Source organism: Candoia aspera, chromosome 4, assembly GCF_035149785.1.
Source record: "Candoia aspera isolate rCanAsp1 chromosome 4, rCanAsp1.hap2, whole genome shotgun sequence".
NCBI classification, from domain to species: Eukaryota; Metazoa; Chordata; class Lepidosauria; order Squamata; family Boidae; genus Candoia; species Candoia aspera.
In genome coordinates this window covers 101238321-101258912 of record NC_086156.1, presented here as the reverse complement: position 1 = coordinate 101258912, position 20592 = coordinate 101238321, and the positions used below count along the sequence as shown (strand labels likewise).

Below are 20592 nucleotides of genomic sequence, written 5' to 3'. Positions count from 1 at the left end.
ATATCATTAACTGCACACGTAACACAGAGAACCTGGTGTCCACCAATTACTTTATTATTTCAATAATCCCCATCCAGCATTCCCGATAGTCAGATGCTATGGGAATGGTAGTCAAAATCCTCCGAGGACAGCTGATTGCCAATCCTATATACAAGATCGCGATTATAAAAAACTCTCCCGTCCAGGACTAGCCTTCTCTTTCCAAGGAATATATATTTGTATTCATTGGCGCAACTGAGCAAACTCCGATCGTCATCATTGCCGGTATTTCCACTACTATCTAGCGGTGAAACACTTATGCCGTGTAGGACTCTGAGCATGCGCTGACGTTTCACTTGCGCACGCGGCACAAGTCCGGAAGTGACTTCACCCAACGAAGTTTTCATCCTCCGTCCCGATCCTTTTCCTTGTGTCTCGTATCTTAACCTTCAGGGCAGGAAGAACTGGTCATTGCAAAGCGGCTCAGGGAACCTCTCTGAGCGAAGGGCCGGGGAGTAAGTTTTCACTGAAAAAATAAAAGGGGGAAAAATTGGTATTGGAAAAATTGACTTGCCGAGAAGAAAGAGTTAATTTCAGGCTCCTCCTCCCAAAGGGGCGGAACTCTTAGTGGAAAAATTCTGCAGAATTCTGGGATTTTGTTACTCGTGGGTAGGTAAGGGGGAGCTGCTTGAGAGGGGGAGGGCGGGAGTAACGGGTTAATTGCAGCAAACGATGGAAGGCGGCATTCCGACGTTCTCTGCCCTCGTCCGCTCTTACACTTAAGGCTTTCCGCATATATTTAGAATCGCCAGTGCAAACTGTCTTCCCCGACCAAGGACCCTTCGGACATTCTGAAACCAAGGTTAGGGCAGGCAGGTTTATGCCATAAGAAGGATACATGCCGAAACAGGGAGCGTGGCTTGTTCTCTGGAAGTTATCCTGTACGTGTGAAATAAAGAGCAAAATAATATGTCAATAGCAGGAGGAGGATCCTTGGAAGTGTAATGCAATTTTAAGAAAAATGGAGAGCCAGGCCTTGGTGGGGTTTTTTTTGATAGCTGTCCTGCTCCTAAAATTTTGGGCATAATAAATGTACTATTAGGTTTGGTTATTTTATGTTTTGCTATTCTACTCTTTGGCGTGGGAGGGGGGAACTCCAGAATTTACAGTAGCATTTCTGAAATGTTCAGATAAACTATACAGCTAGGTACACCTTTTGGGGAGGGGAGTTTTAATTATCCCATACCAACTGAGCCATTTTTGTGATTTGGGTCTGTTTTTTGTACACCTTTTTGGTAAAGGGGTTAAAGGGGCTGGATTCGAAGCCGGGAGACTCGCGTTCTAGTCCTGCCCAAGCTACCAAGCCAGTTGGGTGACTTTGGGCCAGATTCACTCTCAGCCCTAGGAGAAAGGTAGCGGCAAGCTGCTTCTGAAAACGTTATCAAGAAAACTGTATGGATTTGCTCCTGCGGTCACCAGGAATTAGGATTGACTGAATGGACCACCACCACAGCGTTTGTACATAGGTTATATTTTCTTTGAAATGTCTCAATCGTAATTGTCCTTCATGTTCTCTTTTGTTCTAAGGTCAAGCATCTTGTCAGAACCATCCCGTCCAAAGCCATGTCCTTGGGCTGCATTTATGCACGGCTGAATCTTCTCCTCCGGCCACCCCGCTTGATGCTCTTCCACCATCCCAGTTGCGCCATCCACGCTTCCAGTGCCACACTTGCTGGACATAACAAGTGGTCCAAAGTAAAAAATGTTAAGGGTCCTAAAGATAATGCACGTTCCTTGGTCTTCCAAAAACTTGCCATGATGATCCGCTTTGCTGTAAAAGGTATGGCCGCAACGTTTCACTGGCTTTTTTATACTGGAAGTAGAGACTCTGAAGGAGTTTGACTACGGTGGCTAAGCCATAATGTGACATGAAACCGTAATTGTAGCTGGTTTGGTTTTAGCTCAGCGTGTTATGTGAGCCCAGCCACTGTGTGGTTTGTAACTATGTTATGTGATACACCATACTGAGTGCTATTCCAACCAATAGCTGTTGGACAAACTCAGCTCAGTGTGCGAACTTGGTTCTTGTCTGAGTGGTGAGGGACTTGCAGAAAAGACACAGTTGTGGCATGTCACACTGTTTTCTGGTGAGCAGAACAATCTTTTCCTGTCAAGATTGTTATGATGGAACGATGGAGTTGTGAAACATGTACCCAATGTCATAAGAATGTAAGAAAGCCCAGAGGGGATGAAGCCAAGAGCTTGCCTCATTTCATATCTGTGTTTAATTATTAGATTTATATTCTGACTTTTCTCCAGAAGCTTGAGACAGTGCGCATAACATCTTCTTCCCATTTTTCTGCACAACAAACTTGTGATGTAGGTTGGCCTAGTCTCTTGGTGCCAGTCTATCACCTTAGCAACAGTGTTCTTCTAACAAGTTAACCTCTTTTCAGGCAATTTATGGGCCAGACATCACAACAGTTTTTTGTCCCAGCAGCTGTGTTCAGATATACTGTCTTTGAATGCTTGCATTCATTTTAACTTTCATGAATCTACCCAATCTGCTGTATTTAAGCCAGTGGCTGCCACTGCCCCCACATTCTGTGGCAGTGAGTTTCATAAATTAATAGGATATTGCACTAAAGCAGAGCATTAATCCATGTTGCTCCCTATTTACACTGAATGAACCCTTGCCAAGATTTTCTGCATTTAAAACTAGGCTGTATACTGAATGTTCTCTTTTTTCCTTAATGACGACTTTTTGAAGAAACTGTGGGGTGCACATCCATAATTATATATAGCTGAACTCGGCACATACATTTTTCTGTATAGCTTTACTTCCATCTATCTGCATTGTTATTTTTCTTGTACTAAATGTAAGTGCCTCGAACAAAAACCTCTCTATTTCTGGTTGTTCTATAAACTGTAGTGTGGGGCTTCATAAACAAATAATAATTATCTACCATCCTTTTCTGCATTGATTTTTCAGAAGGAGGACCCAACCCAAATCTTAACAGTAATTTAGCCAATCTTATTGAGGTGTGTCGAAGGAAGAATATGCCCAAAGCCTCCATTGAAACAGCCATCTCTGGTGCGGTAGGTTTCTGAAAGATTGGGGGTCTGTGTGAGGGGTGGCCATAGCTATGGATAATGCCAGAACGATGGTGGTGTCATCAACTTATGGCATCAGCAACATGACATCATTGCCAAGACAAGAATTACATACTTAGGTCACAATACAAAGACATTGTTTGTGTTATTTGCTCCATGATATCATGCCACATATATCATTATGTGCCTCCCCCCCACCTTTCCCTGTGAATGTCCCTGCTGACTCCTTTGTGGGCCAAAAATATTTGCAAAACGAAAGTTACATCTACTGTGGGGCAAAACGTTTATTAGGACCAGCCAGTTTTGGTCTCTGCTTTTATTCAGTTGTGATTTTTGTTGCTGTTCGGTTTTAAAGTATCCATTCCTTTGTGGGTCTTGTAGAGAGGAAAAGCAACTTAGAAATGTCTTTAAGGAATAAATTGACAAACACTTGAAGATACCTTGGAAGCCACAACTGGTCTAGATGGCAGCTGCACTGGCTCCCAGTTTCCTTCCGGGTGCAATTCAAGGTTCTGGTTATCACCTTTAAAGCCCTACATGGCACGGGGCCTGGTTATTTGCAGGACTGCCTCCCCCTGAGAGTATCTGCCCATCCTATCAGGTCAGATAGGGTAGGCACGCTCCAGGTCCCTTCCCTGAAATCTTGCCATCTAGTGGGATCATGGAAGTGTGCCTTTTTTGTGGCTGCCCCAACCTTATGGAACACCCTCCCCCCCCCTGGTGATCTGGCAGGCCCCCACCCTTTTAGCCTTTTGGAGGGCCATCAAACCTGGCTTTTTACTCAGGTGCTGGGATAGAATGAGGACATCTGGAGCTGGCTGTGGAGCATCCCCAGGGGATGATTGAAGTGCTGGGTTGTTTTTTTTTATGGTTTTACGGTCTATGATTTTATAGTTATTGGTTTTATTGTTGTGTTTAAGATGGGTGACCATACAAATCTTTTAAATAAATGGAGAAATAAATAAATGCATTTGTTCCCTCTTTTGTTAAATTGCTTTAAAGGGGCAGCTGAGGATAATGTGCTTTTTAAAAAAAAAATAGATGCTTGAAACTGAAGTGATGGGACAGATGATGCGATTTACTGGTGGTTACCAGTATTAACTTCTTTGGCAGGAGAAAATGAAATCGATTTATCACCTCTGTGGCATCCGAGGTCCAGGCGGCTCTTCTCTATATGTTGAAATACTGACAGACAACCTGAAGAGATGTTCCAATGAAATCCGATATCTTTTAAACAAAAATGGGTTAGTGCAACTTGAGAAGCATTGGCTGGCTGGTTTGTAAGGAGTGGGCAGGCATGCAAGTTTAACAGGGATTTGCTGAAGAAGATATGGATGCTTTGTCCTTGCCTTGGGAGGAAGTGGCGTTTCCTGTAGTCCTTTCACACCACAGGCTGTAGAACAGTGTTTCTCATCCTTGCTGGCTGGGGAATTCTGGGAGTTGAAGTCCACACATCTTAAAGTGGCCAAGGTTGAGAAACACTGCTGTAGAAGCTCCAGTAGGCCACTTCTTAAGTCTTAGGCTAAAAGCCTCCACTTGGTTCCTTGCAGGGGGAGCATTGCTGATGGGATTCACAATCATTTTGAAAAAAAGGGGATTGTGACTGTGAGCAAGGAAGACAAATCTGGCAGGGCTCTCAGCTTGGATCAGGCCCTCGAGTTGGCAATTGAAGCCGGAGCTGAAGATGTCCAGGAAGAGGAAGAGGAGGATGAGAAGGTGGTGCTCAAGGTAAGTTGGAACGGTGGGTTTAAATTTAGCAAAGCAAGCAACACACTTATTTTCACCCTTTTAAAAAGAGATTAAAAGACAATGCACCCCAAATGTGCACCCAGCCACTAGCCAACTTTGAGTGATCTCAAAAAGCTAATGTGGCTTGGGCTGGGTTAGTACTCGAATGGGAGATCACCAGAAAATCCCAAGGCTGTAGAGTAGACTGGGGAGGAAAAAACTCTAAGTGAAAAAAAAGGGGGGCAAATCATTACCATATTATTTCCAAGAAAATTGCCTATAATGTCTGTAATCACTAGGAGTTGAGCTCAAATTGGGGAGTCTTTATCTATAACAAAATCACTGGCTTGACACTGAGTTGCAGTGGCCCTATTTGGAGGAAACAGTGGGCTACAAAAATGAGCGTGCGGGGGGGCAATGCAACCTGCAGGCCACTGGTCACCTTGCCCTGAATTATTGGTTGGCGTTAAGGTTGCTTTTGTACAGTTGCCAGCATGATAAAAGTCTCATTCTGGCTCAGATAAGGTTCCCAACGCAAGACTACATTGTGGGTCTTGCCCATCCCCATCCCATCTGGATAGCAAACATGCATGCCAGAGGAGTGCAGGACTGGATCCCTGCAAGGTTGCACTCTGGAATCTCCCACCTGGACAGGGATTCAGGATGTGCACTCAACAGGTAGCTGAGCTTGGATCTCTGCCAAGTGCATACCGGACCTCTGCCAGAATCCACTCCCACTCTGTCCGAACAAGACTACCTGTCTAGGTAGAGTGCTGCCTGTCTAGGCAGAGTGACAGCAAGGTGTAACAGCAGCCTTGATCTAAATAAGCAAACTCCCCCAACTTTTTGACCTCCCACAGATTTTCTTACAGTCTCCCAAAGGGTCACAAACCACTGTTTGAGAACCCCCGATGCACGGTATTGCTGTTTGGACTTTTTAGATTTGGCCAGGTGTCTTAGGTTGCTAACAAAAATATCTCTTTTCCTTCTTTTGTCGTCTTCTCCACTGCTTAGTTTATTTCTGCGGTGTCCACCTTGCACCAAGTACGTGAAAAACTGGAGTCCCTGGGTCTTTGTTCGTTGTCTGCTGGCCTTGAATTCATCCCGCTTGTCCATGCCCAGCTATCAGATGCCGAGATGGACGGGGCCTTGAAGTTGATAGAGGCCCTTGAGGACCACATGGATGTTCTTCGGGTATACAACAACATTGCGTAGCTTTACCAGTCCACCTCCAGGAGCTACCGAAGCCTTAAGCTAAAGTCTGGTATTATTTCTCCGTGATCCAAGCCCGGACTATTAATGTTGACATGGTAGATGAAGTTTGCTGTTTCTAACATGCCGGTGTGTCCTCTTGCCCCCCCCCCTTCCAAGTTCCTTTTCCAAAGGCGGCCCCTCAGCATGTACAAAATGTGGATGCTAGAAAAGTTTGTGAGCAAGAACATAGCTCCGACATCTTCTGCTAAAAATATCTGAGATTGGTTACAGGCTTCCATTGGAGCAGCAGCTGTGCAGTGATGCTCTCTCAGTAACAACTCAGCACAGCCAACTAATTGAAGACATTTTCAAGCCAACAGTGATATGTTGACTGAAATTTCAATAACCTTGATATAACTTGAGACCTCCGTGGTCCCTGTTCCCTGAGCTGTTGGGCGGTAGTTCTTACTTCAAGCGTGCAAGCTTGCGAAAAGCTCTTATACGCAAACCCAGCTGAAGGAAAATGCAGATTTTAAGTGTGACGGACCCAGTTTGGATACACACCGTGCTCTGTTGAGATGTATCCTCTGTGATGGATAGTGAATGTACCCAAATAGCCATGCTGATCATACTAAAGGGATTGTCCCTGAGAATCATTCAGCAAGATTAACACTTGTGTTTCTAGGCACATTATCACTTTGTTTTTCCCCTTAGCTTGGTTTGTTCAGAAATATTAGAAATAAGAGAAAGGTGGTGTGCAAACAATGTCTGTTTACCTTGATAAGGGTATGCGCATATACATTTAAATAGGCCATTGTGTATGGTTGTATCAAACTGAGAAAAAGGACGTTTATAGTTGTGTGGCTGGCACGTTTCAGATGGGTATATATGAATGCTGATGAATGTGTCTGTAAACAAACATCTGTGTATGTCACAACTGATTAGCACAGATAGGATTATGAGCCTATGCATTGCAGAGTTATCACTTCGGAGTTTGGGGGAAAAAGTGTTCTTCCTAAAGGAAAATTTCTTATCAGATAAGTGACATTATTTTTGTTTTTTATATTCTCTCTCCTAATTCCTTGTGCACCATCAAATTTTCTTCATAGACAAATTTTAAATCTTTGTTATGAAACAGGTTGCAAAGACAAGGCTTATGGACGAACTTCTTAATCTACCAAGAAAATCAATAATGGGACAAAAATCAATCATGATAAAACATGCCAGTCATTGCATGCTTGATACTGTGTGTGAATCTCTCTTTGGACCCTCTGTATCCAACACTGTTCCTCAGTATTGGCATAGGCCTGCTCCTGCTTTGTTCTCAAATGTTAGAAACCACCAGATAACTTTTTCCCTTAATATAAAATTGAGAAAGCGTAGTAACATTTGTAATTTAATTGCTAGTCTATTAGCATTCACACATTACAAAATGGCATAGGAAGGGAAGTTTACACAATCATTTACAATGAGAAGGTATCTTAACAGCATACTAGCGTGTGGTTGACAGTATCATTGCCTAATGAGCATAATTTAATATATATACAGTATATGAACTGACTTTTCTTCGATAAACCCCTTTGAAGATTCTGGGTGAAAGCAGAAAATCACCCTTGTTAATGTTAACTGATGTCTAAACTGAACACATGATCTAACACCACTTTTTCAATTAGGCTACAGTGGGAACATTTTGACATCAATTGCTATCCCAGCTACAGGAAAACTCTGAGAGTAGATGTTCACTTAAAGGCAAGAGTTTTTTTTTTTTTCCCCCAGGCATGCAATGCTGTACTCCAGGGGTTGGTAAGCCACATGTGCTCCTTCCCATCTCATATGTGGTCCCCAAGTAGTCCTTTGGCTGTTTGGGATCTTCTGGGATCAAAATGAACATTCACTTTCAAGGATCAGAACATGCGTGGTCATACAGTCTCCACAACTACAGATAAAGCAGGTGCTTGGACCCGCTGCAAGCCTAAAGACGAAGAAAAGCCCCCCTGAACGTTTCAACCAAGCCCATTCTAGTGGTATCAGGCACCGCTGCTCTCCCCTCACCCTCCCTGCAGAGGAGCTAGAAAGGAAGTGTGAACCCCACTGAAAGCTGCCACCCCCGCTGCGCTCAATCAGGGTCAGTCTCGGGACTTGGAGGGAGGGGGGACCCAGCCGAAGGAGCACAAGGCAGGAAAAGTTCAGCGTAGCCGTTTCCGCTGGGTGGAGAAGGAGAAGTGGCTGGGAAGTCCAGGTTCATAGGCCCGGCCAAGCCTTGACTCTGGAACGCCTCAAAATCAGTGCCAGGGTTTTCTGGAGATAGCCCCTCCGGAGGGGGCCCGTCGTTTGGGCGACAGACTTCAAAGCGGCACCAGTGGTACCCAGCACACTTGTGTGCCCCCGGGCAGCTCTGGATGAGGTGCTGGATCACGGGATGTGACAGCCCAAAGAATTCGGCCCCTGCTGGCTGAAGCTGGGCAGCCCCCACTGCCTCCAGCAGCTGAGCGTGGCAGCCATCCGGGGTGGAGCCGGTGATCACGCCCCCCAGTTCATCTTCGGGGGCGATTTCAAAGAGCGGCCCGGTGCCCCCGTCCTTGATCTGGCAGGTGTAGAGGCAGCGGTGAATGGGCCTGCGGGTACTGGCAAAGACCCTGGTACTGCAGTACCCCACAGGGTAGATGGCGTTCTCCGTGTGGAAACTGGGGCGGTCCGAGACAATCTCGCCCAGGCTGTAGACGGTCAGTGGACCCAAAACGATAGGAAAAATTGGCCGTCCGGAAGGATCCAGGGGAAGCGGGGGGACCAGCCGGCGGATGCCCAGCTCTGGGGGTGCCCTGCGCTTGGAGGCTCGGCCGTTTTCTTTGCCTTTGCGCTCCCGGCGGGGTTTGCGAGTGGCCGGCTCATCCGGGGAAGGCTGCAGGCTGGCCACCATAGCAGGCGCGGGGGAGTCATCCTCGGCCAGGGCTTGGGCCTGCAAGAGGCGAGTAAGCAGGAAGCGGCGCTCTTCCCGTACCCGCAGGTACTTGGCCTCCAGCCGGGCGATCTCGTCGCACAAGGCCGCATTCTCGTAAACGAGCACCTTGGCCACACGGCCAAGACGCTGGAACTTCAGGCGGTAACGTTCGTCCTGGTTTTTCCGTAGATTTTTCTTCATCGTGGGCAGCAGCCAAGATGGAAGGGTGCACGCAGAAGAATGCTGGGAAGGAAGAAAGGTCCAAAAGGCCTTTCAGTAATTATGCAGATATTTCCAGCTCCATCTTGTCCTAGGAAATCAGTCACCTGTGCACAAAAACGTAACCATGAATGTGACAAGCCTGGCTACTTCCAACCACACACAAGCATACGGTAACATACAAAGTGTAACCTTGGGGTTTCCTAAAATGAGATTCAGTATGCCTAAGAGCAAGTCTTTGCTTGCCCATGAGCAGAAAAAAATGCAGAAAAGGGCAAGCCAGATTATCAAAAGCTGGCGCAATTCCACCACAAGGAAAAATTACATTTTGGAATTTAAACATTTTTAAAAAGTAGTACTAAATATTGTGGCTGCTCATTCAACTCCAAGAATTCATGGAACCCAAAGCATCTCTTGGCTATCTGACAAGGAAGAAGAAGCTTGGCACAGGCAGTCCTCGTTTACCTACCGCTATTGGGACCCGTAACTCAGTCGTTAGGCAAAGCAGTCACTAAGTGAAACCATAATTGTGCTTCAGTACTTCAGCTTTCCTTTGCTTTACAGACCAGCGAAGGTCGTAAATGTGAGGATTGGTTGCAAAGTTACTTTTTCATCACTGTCGTAACTGCAAATGGTTGCTATATGAGGCAGTTGCTAAGTGAGGACTCCCTGTATTAGCACCTGGGTGACTGCTATTGAACCAGATTGTGGGATACACCCTGGGTCTAATCTAGCACAGCCCTGAGTCTCACACGGAGTAGCCACATTCCAGTTGCAGGGCTGTTCCATTTAAACAGAACCCCTTTTCAACTTCCCAGTCCAGTACAACAATGTTCCTGGCAAGATTTTTTCCCCCACATTCACATATCCAAAGGGCTAAAAATAGGGAGTTTATGGCAAGGAGGAAACTAGAATAAAAGAAGATAAACACAGCAATGAGAAACTTACAACGCACAAGTAGATAAGGGAGAACTGACTTTGTACAATCTAAAATGAAGCATGCCAGCAGTCCAAGTTGGGGGTGAAGGGCCCATAATTCCTTGAATCTCTTGGTCAGTGTGCTGGATAAGGATACTAGGATCAGTAGTCCCAGTACTGCGAGGAGACCCTAAGTTAGGGGAGGGTTTTTAATGGAATTTGCTATAGAAAGAGATAATACTACAGGCATCCCCTTCCATGGCTTCCAAAGCAAGATTTGACAAACTCAGGGTGGACCCCCTCCAATTACTGCTGTATTTAAATAACCCCCACTCCAGTTAGAAACAATCTGTCACAATGTTTCTCAAACTTGGCCACTTTAAGACAAGTGGACTTCAACTCCCAATATTCCCCAGCCAGCATGCTGGCTAGGGAATTCTGGGAATTGAAGTCCACATGTCTTAAAGTGGCCAAGTTTGAGAAACACCGATCTATCACCTTCTAGATGGAAATGGAAAGCTATGGTTATTCATGTCCGGTGTTTGGCCATTGCGGGTGACTAGGATAGTAGCGGGACTGGATGCAATTCAGTCGCGGTCCTTCGCGTGTTCTCGCAAGGAGAATTTCCCGCTGTTCTGCTTTAAGCGCAGAATTATTCGAAATAAGCATTTGCAATTAGGCAATGATTCGCAAAGGATATCATCTGCCCGTCCCTCCTCCCCTAATCGATACTATCATCGCAGAGCCCTCCCCACCAAGTTCTCACCGCGAGATCGCAGCAGCTCGTCTTCCCCGACGCCGTAGCAGGAAGCGGAAAGAGCGGGCGCTGCGTGATCCCCGCCGCTGCCTTGCTCCTCTTGCGTAACCCTTTCCTTCCTGAGCAAGGCTTCGGGAGAGGCTGGGTTGTCACCTTCTCGTCGCTGGCAGCGCTCCTCTGCCTTTAAAGGGGCAGGGCAGGAATTCAACATAAAAACTCCCTAAGCCTCATCCCTGGCAAAGCCTCTCTTAGCTGCTTGTGTCTGGACCTGATAAATGCACAGGAATCATTTGGCAACTTCATCTTCTGAAGGAGTGGAGGACAAACCAGAATTTTTGTTGGAAAAGAGGTTGGGAACATGGAGTGACTGGGGCATATGAGTAAATCAGATCTGTGTATCTGCAGGGTTATGCCTAATGAAAAAGGCCTACTGCCTCTTCTCTTGATTCTGGTTCACCATCATTCAGAATAATTATGTAGTGGCTGATTTTTAACAGTACAGGTTTCCATCTAAGGGGGTGTTTTTCTCAACTTTGGCCACTTTCAGATGTGTGGACTTCAACTCCCAGAATTCCCATGCTGGCTGTGGAATTCTGGGAGTTGAAGTCCACACATCTGAAAGTGGTCAAGGTTGAGAAACGCAGCTCTAGTTTAATACTTTGCTTCAGTCTCACTAAAAATATATTTCCTTGGGGGAGGCTACAATGCGTATACCTATATCCGAAAAACTTAACAGATTTGGCCATTGAGCTCCCCGCCCCCTTTCAACACAATGTTTTCTATCTTCTTTCTAAGGCGCACACACAACCACAAGTGGAGTTCTAACCATGTCAACCGATTTTTCTATCCTTGTAAAAGGACTGCAAGTTGACTCCGCTTGGGTGTTGCAGACAACGAATTATCCACGGTCATTCCGACGCTGAGAAGACTTGTGTGGGTGCTGAATCCGGAGACAGTATTCTCTCTTATTAGAGCTGTTAACTTCGCCATAATTATGGGGTTTAGTGACTAAATGGTTTGCTTTGAAAGAAACAAGATTAATATGGTTTAATTACGGGTAAGAGATTATATCTCAAATTGTATTTATATCTGTATTGGAGAAAGTGGAAATCATCTTTTGTTTTTTCAATTTTATAGTCTCTTCTTTGTTAGCTATCTTTTCTTGTTTCTCTATATTTGTTATATTGTATTTCAACTTATATTGAAATTGAATAAAGTGCTTATTAAAAAAAGAAGATTTATGCGGGTGCGGGTGCTCTAATAAGAACCAGGGACCCTCTTCAATTTTGCTGTGTGTCTGTGATCTTTCCCCCCGCCCCCGTAACCCCGACTTCCCCCTCAAACTCTTGCTCCTGTTTCACCGGAAGGGGGACGGACGGAGCTGCCGGTGGCCTAGGCTGGAAATCTGGACTCCGCGGACGCCCAGCCCGCCCGGGGCTCACGGCGAGGGGGAGCGGAGCAGAGCAGCAGGGCCAGGCGGGCAGCAAGTGGTGAAGGCGGAGCTGGGCCTGGCGGTATATTGTCTACGGGGCTTAACCCCTCGCCTGCTGCGGGCAGCGCGAGGGGCAGAGCCAGCGGGGCGGGCTATGGAGACGGTAAGGGGATCCCAGCTGGGGGGAAAGGGGAGAAACTTGGAAAAGGCATCGGAGGGCATACCTGGTTGACCCCACATAGCGCTACGGCTTGCCTGTGCAGCCCAGCGGAATCTGGAGATGACCAGGCCATACTCTCCCCGGGGGCGGGGCAGGGAGATGGGGAACCGAGGTCCCGGCCCAGGGGTGGGGAGGAGGCGGCGGCCCAGGATCAAAAAGGAGCAGGGAGGCGAGAAGGCGCGCCTCGAGGCGGCTTGAAGAAGCTGCGCCCTGGCTGGGATTGGGGACGGTGGCGTTTGGAGCGGGCACTGTCCTGCCAGGCAGAACCAGGTCGAGGGAGATAAGCAGTCCTGGCAGGAGGCTTCGGAGGGAAGGTCGGTTTTGAGCTGAGGTGTGATCAAGAAGGAATAGGAGGATTTGAAGGAAGGCGAGCGAGATGTTCTTAAACAGGCACGGCCCCTTGGTGGAGAAGAGTTTCCCCTTTGGGCCTTAAACCGAACTGTGTGTGTGGTGGTGGAGGGTGTCCGTAGGGCACACAGGAGGCGTTGCAGACCGCCGGGAGTTCTGTTTTCTTTCCCATCGAGTCTTTGTGTCAGGGCATGCGAGGGATGTATCACCCTGATTCTAACACGGCTGCTCCCTTTAAAATGGGCAAAGTCTTCCTGATCTGGTGCATGGGAGATGGTGGTCTGTCGCTGGCCCCTAACATCTGCAGCCAAGTACTGCTTGTGTGGTCTAGGGATGGTGGCAGAGTTCACACTTGGAGAACCTAAGACTGGGGGAAGCTCTTAAAAGTTCCAATGTTCACTTCCCTAGAAGGCCATTCTCTCCACCTTAGGACCCCTAGATATGTGGGTCTACTTCTTTGGAGTCTGTGCAGCCCTTTGCTCATCTGCTTCCCTTCATGTGTGCTGGATGTAAAGTCCTAGAATGCTCCATAAGTTGATAATTCCAGAGAACATCAGACATATGTTTTCCATTTGGAGAACAGCAGACTGAGGAAGGCTGGTCTATGCCTCCTCATATTCTGTTTCCTCTCAGGTAGGTGTGTGTGTATGGCAGGACTGTGTTGAAAAGAACTGAAGCCTGCTTGTATAGACCAATACCTATATCTTGCACAGGAGAAGCCTGGCAATTTTTCTTTATCCCAGTCTGAGCCCAGTCATTCTACTCTGTCTTCACACATTGATTCTCATCTTCTCCCATGCAGGTAGAACCCTTCTCTTACCTAGACTTCCCTGTAAAAGCTGAAAACAATGGTTCCTTCTCTTTGGAGCAAGATCCCAGTCTGCCAAGGTAAAATGCTCCTTCCTTCCTTCCTTCCCTCCCTCCCTCCCTTCCTCTTTATAATCAAGTTAGGCTGTAACCCAGCCTTACTCAACTGTTCTCTACCTTTTGACCCCGGAGGAACCATTGAAATATTTTTCAGGCCTTGGGGAACCCCTGTACATTCAGGCTCAAATATAGGCCAGAAGTTACAAAATTATTATATTCGTTTCATGGGTAGGCCTGTATAGATGCATTAAGTGTATTCTTAAACTAAAAATAAAGAATGAAACTTACCTCTTTAATGTGAAGTTGCCCGAATTTGAAATAATGTTTTAAATAAATTATGATCTCCCAGGGAACCCCTAGTGACCTCTCGTGGAACCCTAGGAATCCACGGAACCCTGGTTGAGAAACCCTGGTTTAACCTGATTAATGAATCCCATGAAAACTGTTAGGTCTTCAATCTATGCAGAGCTGCATAAGATAAAATGGCATGATACTGAAGGAGCTTGGAACAGGGCCGCAACTAGTGGGGGGTCAAGTGGGGCATGTGCCCTGGGCGCCACGCGGGGGGGCACCAAAATGAGTGCTGGGGGGGCGCCAAAATGGGTGTGGAATCCATGTTTGCCCCGAGTGACGCAGACCCTAGTTGCGGCCCTGGCTTGGAAGATAATGCAGGTAGCATGCACCATTTCTCCTGAACTGAATGTATTGATGGCAGTGAACAGCATTATCTCAGCTGAAGCCCAAAACAGAGAAAGCCATAGGTGGACAGAGGAGAAGAAGTGAGTCTTAAGTCAATTTGCAAAATGGGAAAAAATGTATGGAGGCATTTTTGTTTAAGATGCCTTTTATCTTATTTAAGATGTCTTTTATCTGCTTTGTAGTTAGAGCAGGAGAGAGCAAATCACATCATTAAGGCAAAGTAGAGGCAGCATTGTGATGGGACCTTGAAAAAGCAAAATGATGGCCAAGAGAGAGTACAGGTGTTTGCAGGATAGAAATTTTACCCTCCTGGCATTGTTACTCCAACAGAGAACAGTGTTGCAGGATTACTGAGCAAAGCAGGGGGAACTTCTTGAGAATGTATATCGTAGCAAGGCTAGTCTAAATCAGTGTTTGCTGGCTGGAGAATTCTGGGAGTTGAAGTCCACACATCTTAAAGTTGCCAAGTTTGAAAAACCCTGGTCTAAATGTACTAGTCTTGGGGCGTCTCAAAGGCTGATAATTTTACTGCGGCATAAGCATTTGCAACTGTAGTCTGCTTCTTCTAAAGCAGAACGTGTTATCCTTGAAGTTCTCCATGCAATGTAAGTGGAGGTAGGTCTCTCGAAACTTATTTGGAGATTCTAGTTCAGGAGTAGGCGACAGGATACTCTCCAGGTCCTTTGAAATACAATTCTATAATCCCTGAAAAGCCCTCTTTTGTCATGATCTCCCCAAAATCATTGGTGTAGTTTCCCATAATTCTGAGTCAGGGAGCACCTAAAAGCCTCTTTTAGGGCTATGCTAATCTAAATCCTAAAATAAGCTTAGTACAGTCTAAAACATAAGACCTTACCCCTTGCCAAAACTGGAGAAAGTGGAAAATCCCAGGTTCCCTTATATGTTGTGGCAGAGCTCTACTCACTTGGCATTATTGCTGTGCCCATGGCATGCCGTGCATCCTTTTCCTTGACCAGATGTTAAGACATTCACTAAAAGATTGTCACCCATGATAGAGATTTATTTTTCATTTGATTTAAAGACTAGTAAGCATGATTGTGGACTCTAAAGATATTTGTGGAAAGGGCCATTATTAGACCTTTGGGCCATCCGGCCCTCTCTGCTTCTGTTTTTGTTCTAGGGGCATGACAGATTCGTGTGATGACGGTGCTGTATAATGTCCTCTGTGTCCATGGCTTCTCATTTAGGTTTTCAGTGGCTGAACCACACTTCTGGATGGAACAAGAGGAGGAGTTTCCAGACAGAAGCGACAGGCAAGAGCTGACCATTCTCCAAGCAGGTAAGGATCCATTTATTATTTCTGGTGAGAGCCAGTGTGATGCAGAGCAGGATTCTTCCATCAAGTCTCTCCAGATATATGGAACTGCAACTCCCAGCCAAACTATACTGAGCACCTGCTAGTCTTCAGTGCACGCTAGCCTTGGTGCCTCACTTCTCAGGATGACATATTATAGCAGAGGTGGTTCTTCAGGATAGTTGGATGCCCTGATGCCCCACTCCAAGGAACACTTAAGCAAGACAGGAAGGCCAGCTTATCTTTCAACAGCTTTATATTAGTTGTGATGATATAGTAGCTAGAAAGACAGTCAGAGAGCCAGTGGGTTTAGGACTGGCATAAATTTGTTGCTGCTCTTGGTCTGCCACCTGAAGCAACTGTTAAGGATGGCCCTGCTAATGGGATTCTGCCTGCCCCACACATTCGAATAGGGAAAGGATGCTTTGGGTGGCCACCCAGTGAAAATTCAGAGGGGTTGGGATTTGGAAAACGACTATCTCAGCGATAGCTCTCTCTGGCTGGGACAGCTTGCCCACTCAGGCCAGTTCAGGCCCCTCCCTTTTATTTTTAGGAAACTGGTGAGGATACTTCTTTTTCAGAAAGCTTTTGGTTCAGAAGTTTTAATCAGATAAAAATGGGTTATTTAATTTTATCCTATTAATTGATTTATGTTTATCACCACTTTCATTTTTATTGTAAGTTGTAGAGTCACTTGAACAGATGGCATCATGATAAAATAAAGTTCCTTCTTCACACCAGCTTCTGACACTCCAAGCGAGGAAGATCAAGAGGAGGAGATGGTGGAGGACACTGAGGAGAAAGGGACGGAATCTTGCCCAGAGAGTTTTGCTTGGCCCCAGGTGATCTCAGAAGGAAAAGCTATCAAGGCATCTGCCACGGCAGACCCTCGTCCATTCCACTGTCCAGAGTGTGGAAAGGGATTTGCACAGAGTTCAAACCTGGTGAAGCATCAGCGGATCCACACAGGAGAGCGCCCTTTCCGATGCCCAGAATGTGGCCGGGGCTTCAGCTGGAGCTCCTCATTGGCAGAGCACCTCAAGGCTCATGGGGGGTGCCGCCCTCATGCGTGTGGTGAGTGCGGGAAGCGTTTTGCCCGTGGCTCCACGCTGGCTGAGCACCAGCGGGTGCACACAGGGGAGAAGCCCTTTCGGTGCCATCAGTGCGGAGCACGCTTCTCACAGAGCTCCACCCTGGCCCACCACTTGCGTACGCACTCAGGCGAACGTCCGCACATCTGTCCTGACTGTGGAAAGTGCTTTGGGCGCAAGTCCACCCTTGTCACTCACAGACGAACTCACACTGGTGAAAAACCCTATCTCTGCAGGGAGTGTGGCCGCTGTTTCGGGGTCAGTTCTGACCTGGCCAAGCACGTCCACGATCATCATTCTCATGGGAGCGGCAATGGGAAAAATCTTGCTGCCGAAGAGCACCCTGTTCTTCCACTTCTGGCTGCAGATCAGAGCACTCGGCCAGTTGAAGAGACATCTCGCGCGGTCTCAGAAGTCTCTGGGCAGACCAGTGATTGGGTGGGTGGGATGGAAGAGGAAAGGTACCCATGTGCTGAGTGTTCTGGGATCTTCAGCCAGAGTTCTGACTTTGCAGCCCATCAGAGGAGCCACAATGAAAGCTGTGCCTTTGAGATACGCCAGAGAGCCCCCTGTGGAGACCCATCCCAGCATTGCCATCAGCGTGGTGACAAGCTCTCAGATAGCTCTGGCCTGAAGCAATGCCAGAGCACCCACCATGGGGAGGAGAAACCCTTTAAATGTTCGAAGTGTAAGGCTTCCTTCACAGAAACAGCTGCTTTAGCTACACCCCAGAGAATCCAGCAGGATGTGGAATCCTATAGCTGTCCCCAAGGCAGGAAGACATTTCTCGAGAACGATGAGCTGCTGCTTCACCGGGGAAGTCATTGTGATGGGGAACCAGAGGCATATGTGCTTACTAAATGTCCTGTTGTCGGTGCTCGCGTCCCTCATGATGCGGCTCTCTTGGCACAAAAAGCGAGCCATGTGGGAAATGGAAAACCCCGTTGGTATGGGAAAGTGTTTCTTCCTCCCTCAGAGCTTGTGGTTCACCAGTTGGGCCCCCCAGCAGAACCTTCCTTGGACAAGCCGTACTCCTGTTCAGCGTGTGGCAAAACCTTTGCCCTCTTTGCCACGTTGGCAGCGCATGAACGTATCCACATGTCTGAGGATGATGCCTACCGTTGCCCAACATGTGGTGAACGCTTTCCTGACAGTGCCAAGTTGGGGAGGCACCAACAGCGCCATTTGGGCGAGGAGAGGCTCTTCCAGTGTCCCATGTGTGGAAAGGGTTTCGTCCTGCTTTCAGGTCTACGGCAGCACCAACGTGACCCGCCAGTCCGGTGTCCTCAGTGTGGGGAGACCTTTACATGGCGCTGCCAGCTGACTGAACACCGGCGTAACTGCCACCCAGCCGAACGCCCCTATAAATGCCCTGAGTGTGGCAAGAGCTTTGCCCAGAGCTCAAAGCTCTTGCGGCATCAGGTGACACACACCGGTGAGAAGCCATTCAAGTGCCTGGAATGTGGCAAAATCTTCAGTCAGAGCTCCAATCTGGCTGAGCACCGGCGCACCCACGGCCCTGGTAAGGCCCACTGCTGTGCCATCTGTGGGAAAGCATTTGCCCTGGGCTCCTACTTAGCCAAACATCAGGCGACCCACACTGGGGCCCGTCCCTTCCGGTGCACCGAATGCGGCAAGGGTTTCCGCCAAAGCTCAAACCTCATCCAGCACCAGAGGACGCACACGGGTGAGAGGCCATATGTCTGCGCCTCCTGTGGCAAGTCCTTCACCCAGAATTCCCACCTGGTCAAGCACCGGCGGGTTCACACAGCTGAAAGGCCCTACTGCTGCCCTGTTTGTGGCAAGAGCTTCCGGCAACGGGGCAACCTGGCCGAACACCAGCACCAGCACGCTGGGACCCGGCCATACGTCTGCGGGATTTGTGGGAAATCGTTCCGCTGGAGTTCAGCTTTCTCCAAACACCAGCGAACTCATCTTGCGCTCTGACCCTGCAAGGAAGAGGGGAGGTCCAACAGGGCTGCTGGGGCCTTCACAGAAACACCAACACATTTTATTCTTCCTGTCTCGTATCTACATAAGAAAGCCTCCTTGTGGAATCTGACATGGGTGGGGCAGATTGGTACAGGTAGTCCTCACTTAATGACCACAATTGGGACCAGGTTTTTGGTTGCTAAGTGAAGCAGTCATTAAGCGAATCTGACCTGATTTTATGACCTTTTTGTGGTGGTCATTAAGTGAATCACCATGATGTTAAGCAAATCATGTGTTCATTAAGCAAATCACACAGTTCCCCACTGATTTTGCTTGCCAGAAGCCATCTGGGAAGGTTGAAAATGGTGATCACACTGTGAGAGTCATAAATGTGAACCGGTTGCCAAGCACCCAAATCATGATCATGTGACCGCAGGGACCTGTGACAGTCATAAGTGTGAGAACCAGTTGCAAGTTGTTTTTTTCAGCACCATTGTAAGTCTGAACAAATGGTTGTTAAGCGAGGAGTGCCTGTAACTTTAGGGCTGGATTGAAGGATCCTAAAACCCCATCTTTTTTTTAGGCAGCAGTGTGCATTACTGTGTATACTTGTGGATAAGCCGACCTGCAAAATTGCAACCAAAATACTGCTTATTAAAAAATGGAAAAACAATCTGTTCACTTACCTCAAGTTTTCTGGCAGCAACAGAACAGTTTGTCTTCTCTGCTCTACTAACAACTTTTAGCTAGAAAGCTAACTGTTGGCAATTTCCAGACATGGTGATTACCTGACTGCTGGAAATGTGGGCAGTGAAAGGCGGGAAACCGCAAACTTTTATGTCATTATTTAAAGCCTGTGATTTTTAAAAAAATAGTCTGATCTCTGGTCCGTGAATAAGCTGAAGCTGTTTTTTAGGGTGCATTTTGGAGCCAAAAATTCTTGGCTTATACGCAAGTATGCACGGTACTTCAAATGTGAAGCTGTTTGCCTGCATCTCTGCTTTCTCATATCCTGAATGTTGGCCTCGGTGTCTTCCTCAATGGCATTTCTGATTTCTAAGCCCCAACTCAACCAGGTTTACCTTCTGCCTGTCCTCTATCCTCAGACCAGAGGGGAACTCCTGTCTGTGAAACTCCATTACCTTCACGAGCAGATTGACCCAAATGAAAACTCTCACCCCTTGACACAGAGATCGGCCCTAAGCCCTGTCTGCAGGCTTTTGCATTGTGCTCCTGTAGCCTGATTCAAATATAGGAAGTGTGTTTGGAAAAACTCAGGCCTATAGACAAACCTGGGAAGTTAAAAAAAAAAATCAAAAAGACGGGCAAACCCTTAAACATGCATTTAGTCATGAGGAGTTTTACTCAAGGTGGGGAGGCTTCACTTTTAGTAGTTTAATGAAACCGCCCCGTGCAAAACTGAGGGCTCACCAACCCCAATTTTGTGCAGGTGGCCCTTCCTCTAAATTTTCCCATGGTTCTTCTGCAGTTCTAAAATTTGTCTGATGGCGAACCTCCTTGATTTGGTCTTGTTCTATGAATAGCTGTAGCCTCTCGTGTTACACCTTGATTGTTTTCATTTCCTTTGGCTCCTGATTCCTGACCCTGTATTTTACTAAGTTTCAGTGGTATGAACTCAGTCCCTCCCTGAATGATCTTTATTTCAGAACTGAAATCCTAATTTGTGAGCCTTAGGCCACTGTTGGATGTGAAGAAGAATCCATTTGCAGACTGGGAGTGAACTGTCAGGAGTAGACAGTGGCCCTTGTTCAGTGGATTTGAACCCAGATTGTCAGGCCTGACTTTTAATAGTCAGTTCTTGAGTATCATGAGCTGCTGAG

The 20592-nt window shown here is 47.1% G+C and overlaps 3 protein-coding genes across 4 annotated transcripts; 2 read left to right on the top strand and 1 right to left on the bottom strand.

The window, feature by feature from the left end:
• Window positions 1–633: 633 nt before the first annotated feature.
• Window positions 634–6685, top strand: LOC134495697 (translational activator of cytochrome c oxidase 1). Of its 2 annotated transcripts, none has more exons than XM_063301286.1 (6): window positions 634–648; window positions 1567–1819; window positions 2972–3078; window positions 4207–4337; window positions 4644–4821; window positions 5836–6685. In XM_063301286.1, the coding sequence occupies exons 2-6, from the start codon at window positions 1603–1605 to the stop codon at window positions 6034–6036; spliced, it is 834 nt and encodes a 277-aa protein (XP_063157356.1). In that variant the 5' UTR covers window positions 634–648; window positions 1567–1602; the 3' UTR covers window positions 6037–6685. The 2 variants fall into 2 exon arrangements, with proteins under 2 accessions (XP_063157356.1, XP_063157355.1); XM_063301285.1 differs by lacking the exon at window positions 634–648 and adding an exon at window positions 676–841.
• A 713-nt stretch (window positions 6686–7398) lies between these two features.
• TBRG1 (transforming growth factor beta regulator 1) lies at window positions 7399–11358 on the bottom strand. Its single transcript, XM_063301284.1, has 2 exons — window positions 10857–11358; window positions 7399–9279 (listed from the first exon to the last, which is right to left on the bottom strand). The coding sequence occupies exon 2, from the start codon at window positions 9152–9154 to the stop codon at window positions 8132–8134; it is 1023 nt and encodes a 340-aa protein (XP_063157354.1). The 5' UTR covers window positions 9155–9279; window positions 10857–11358; the 3' UTR covers window positions 7399–8131.
• Window positions 11359–13415: 2057 nt separating this feature from the next.
• On the top strand, window positions 13416–19211 carry LOC134495685 (zinc finger protein 850-like). The gene is made up of 2 exons (XM_063301272.1): window positions 13416–13735; window positions 16470–19211. The coding sequence occupies exons 1-2, from the start codon at window positions 13696–13698 to the stop codon at window positions 18764–18766; spliced, it is 2337 nt and encodes a 778-aa protein (XP_063157342.1). The 5' UTR covers window positions 13416–13695; the 3' UTR covers window positions 18767–19211.
• Window positions 19212–20592: the final 1381 nt, after the last annotated feature.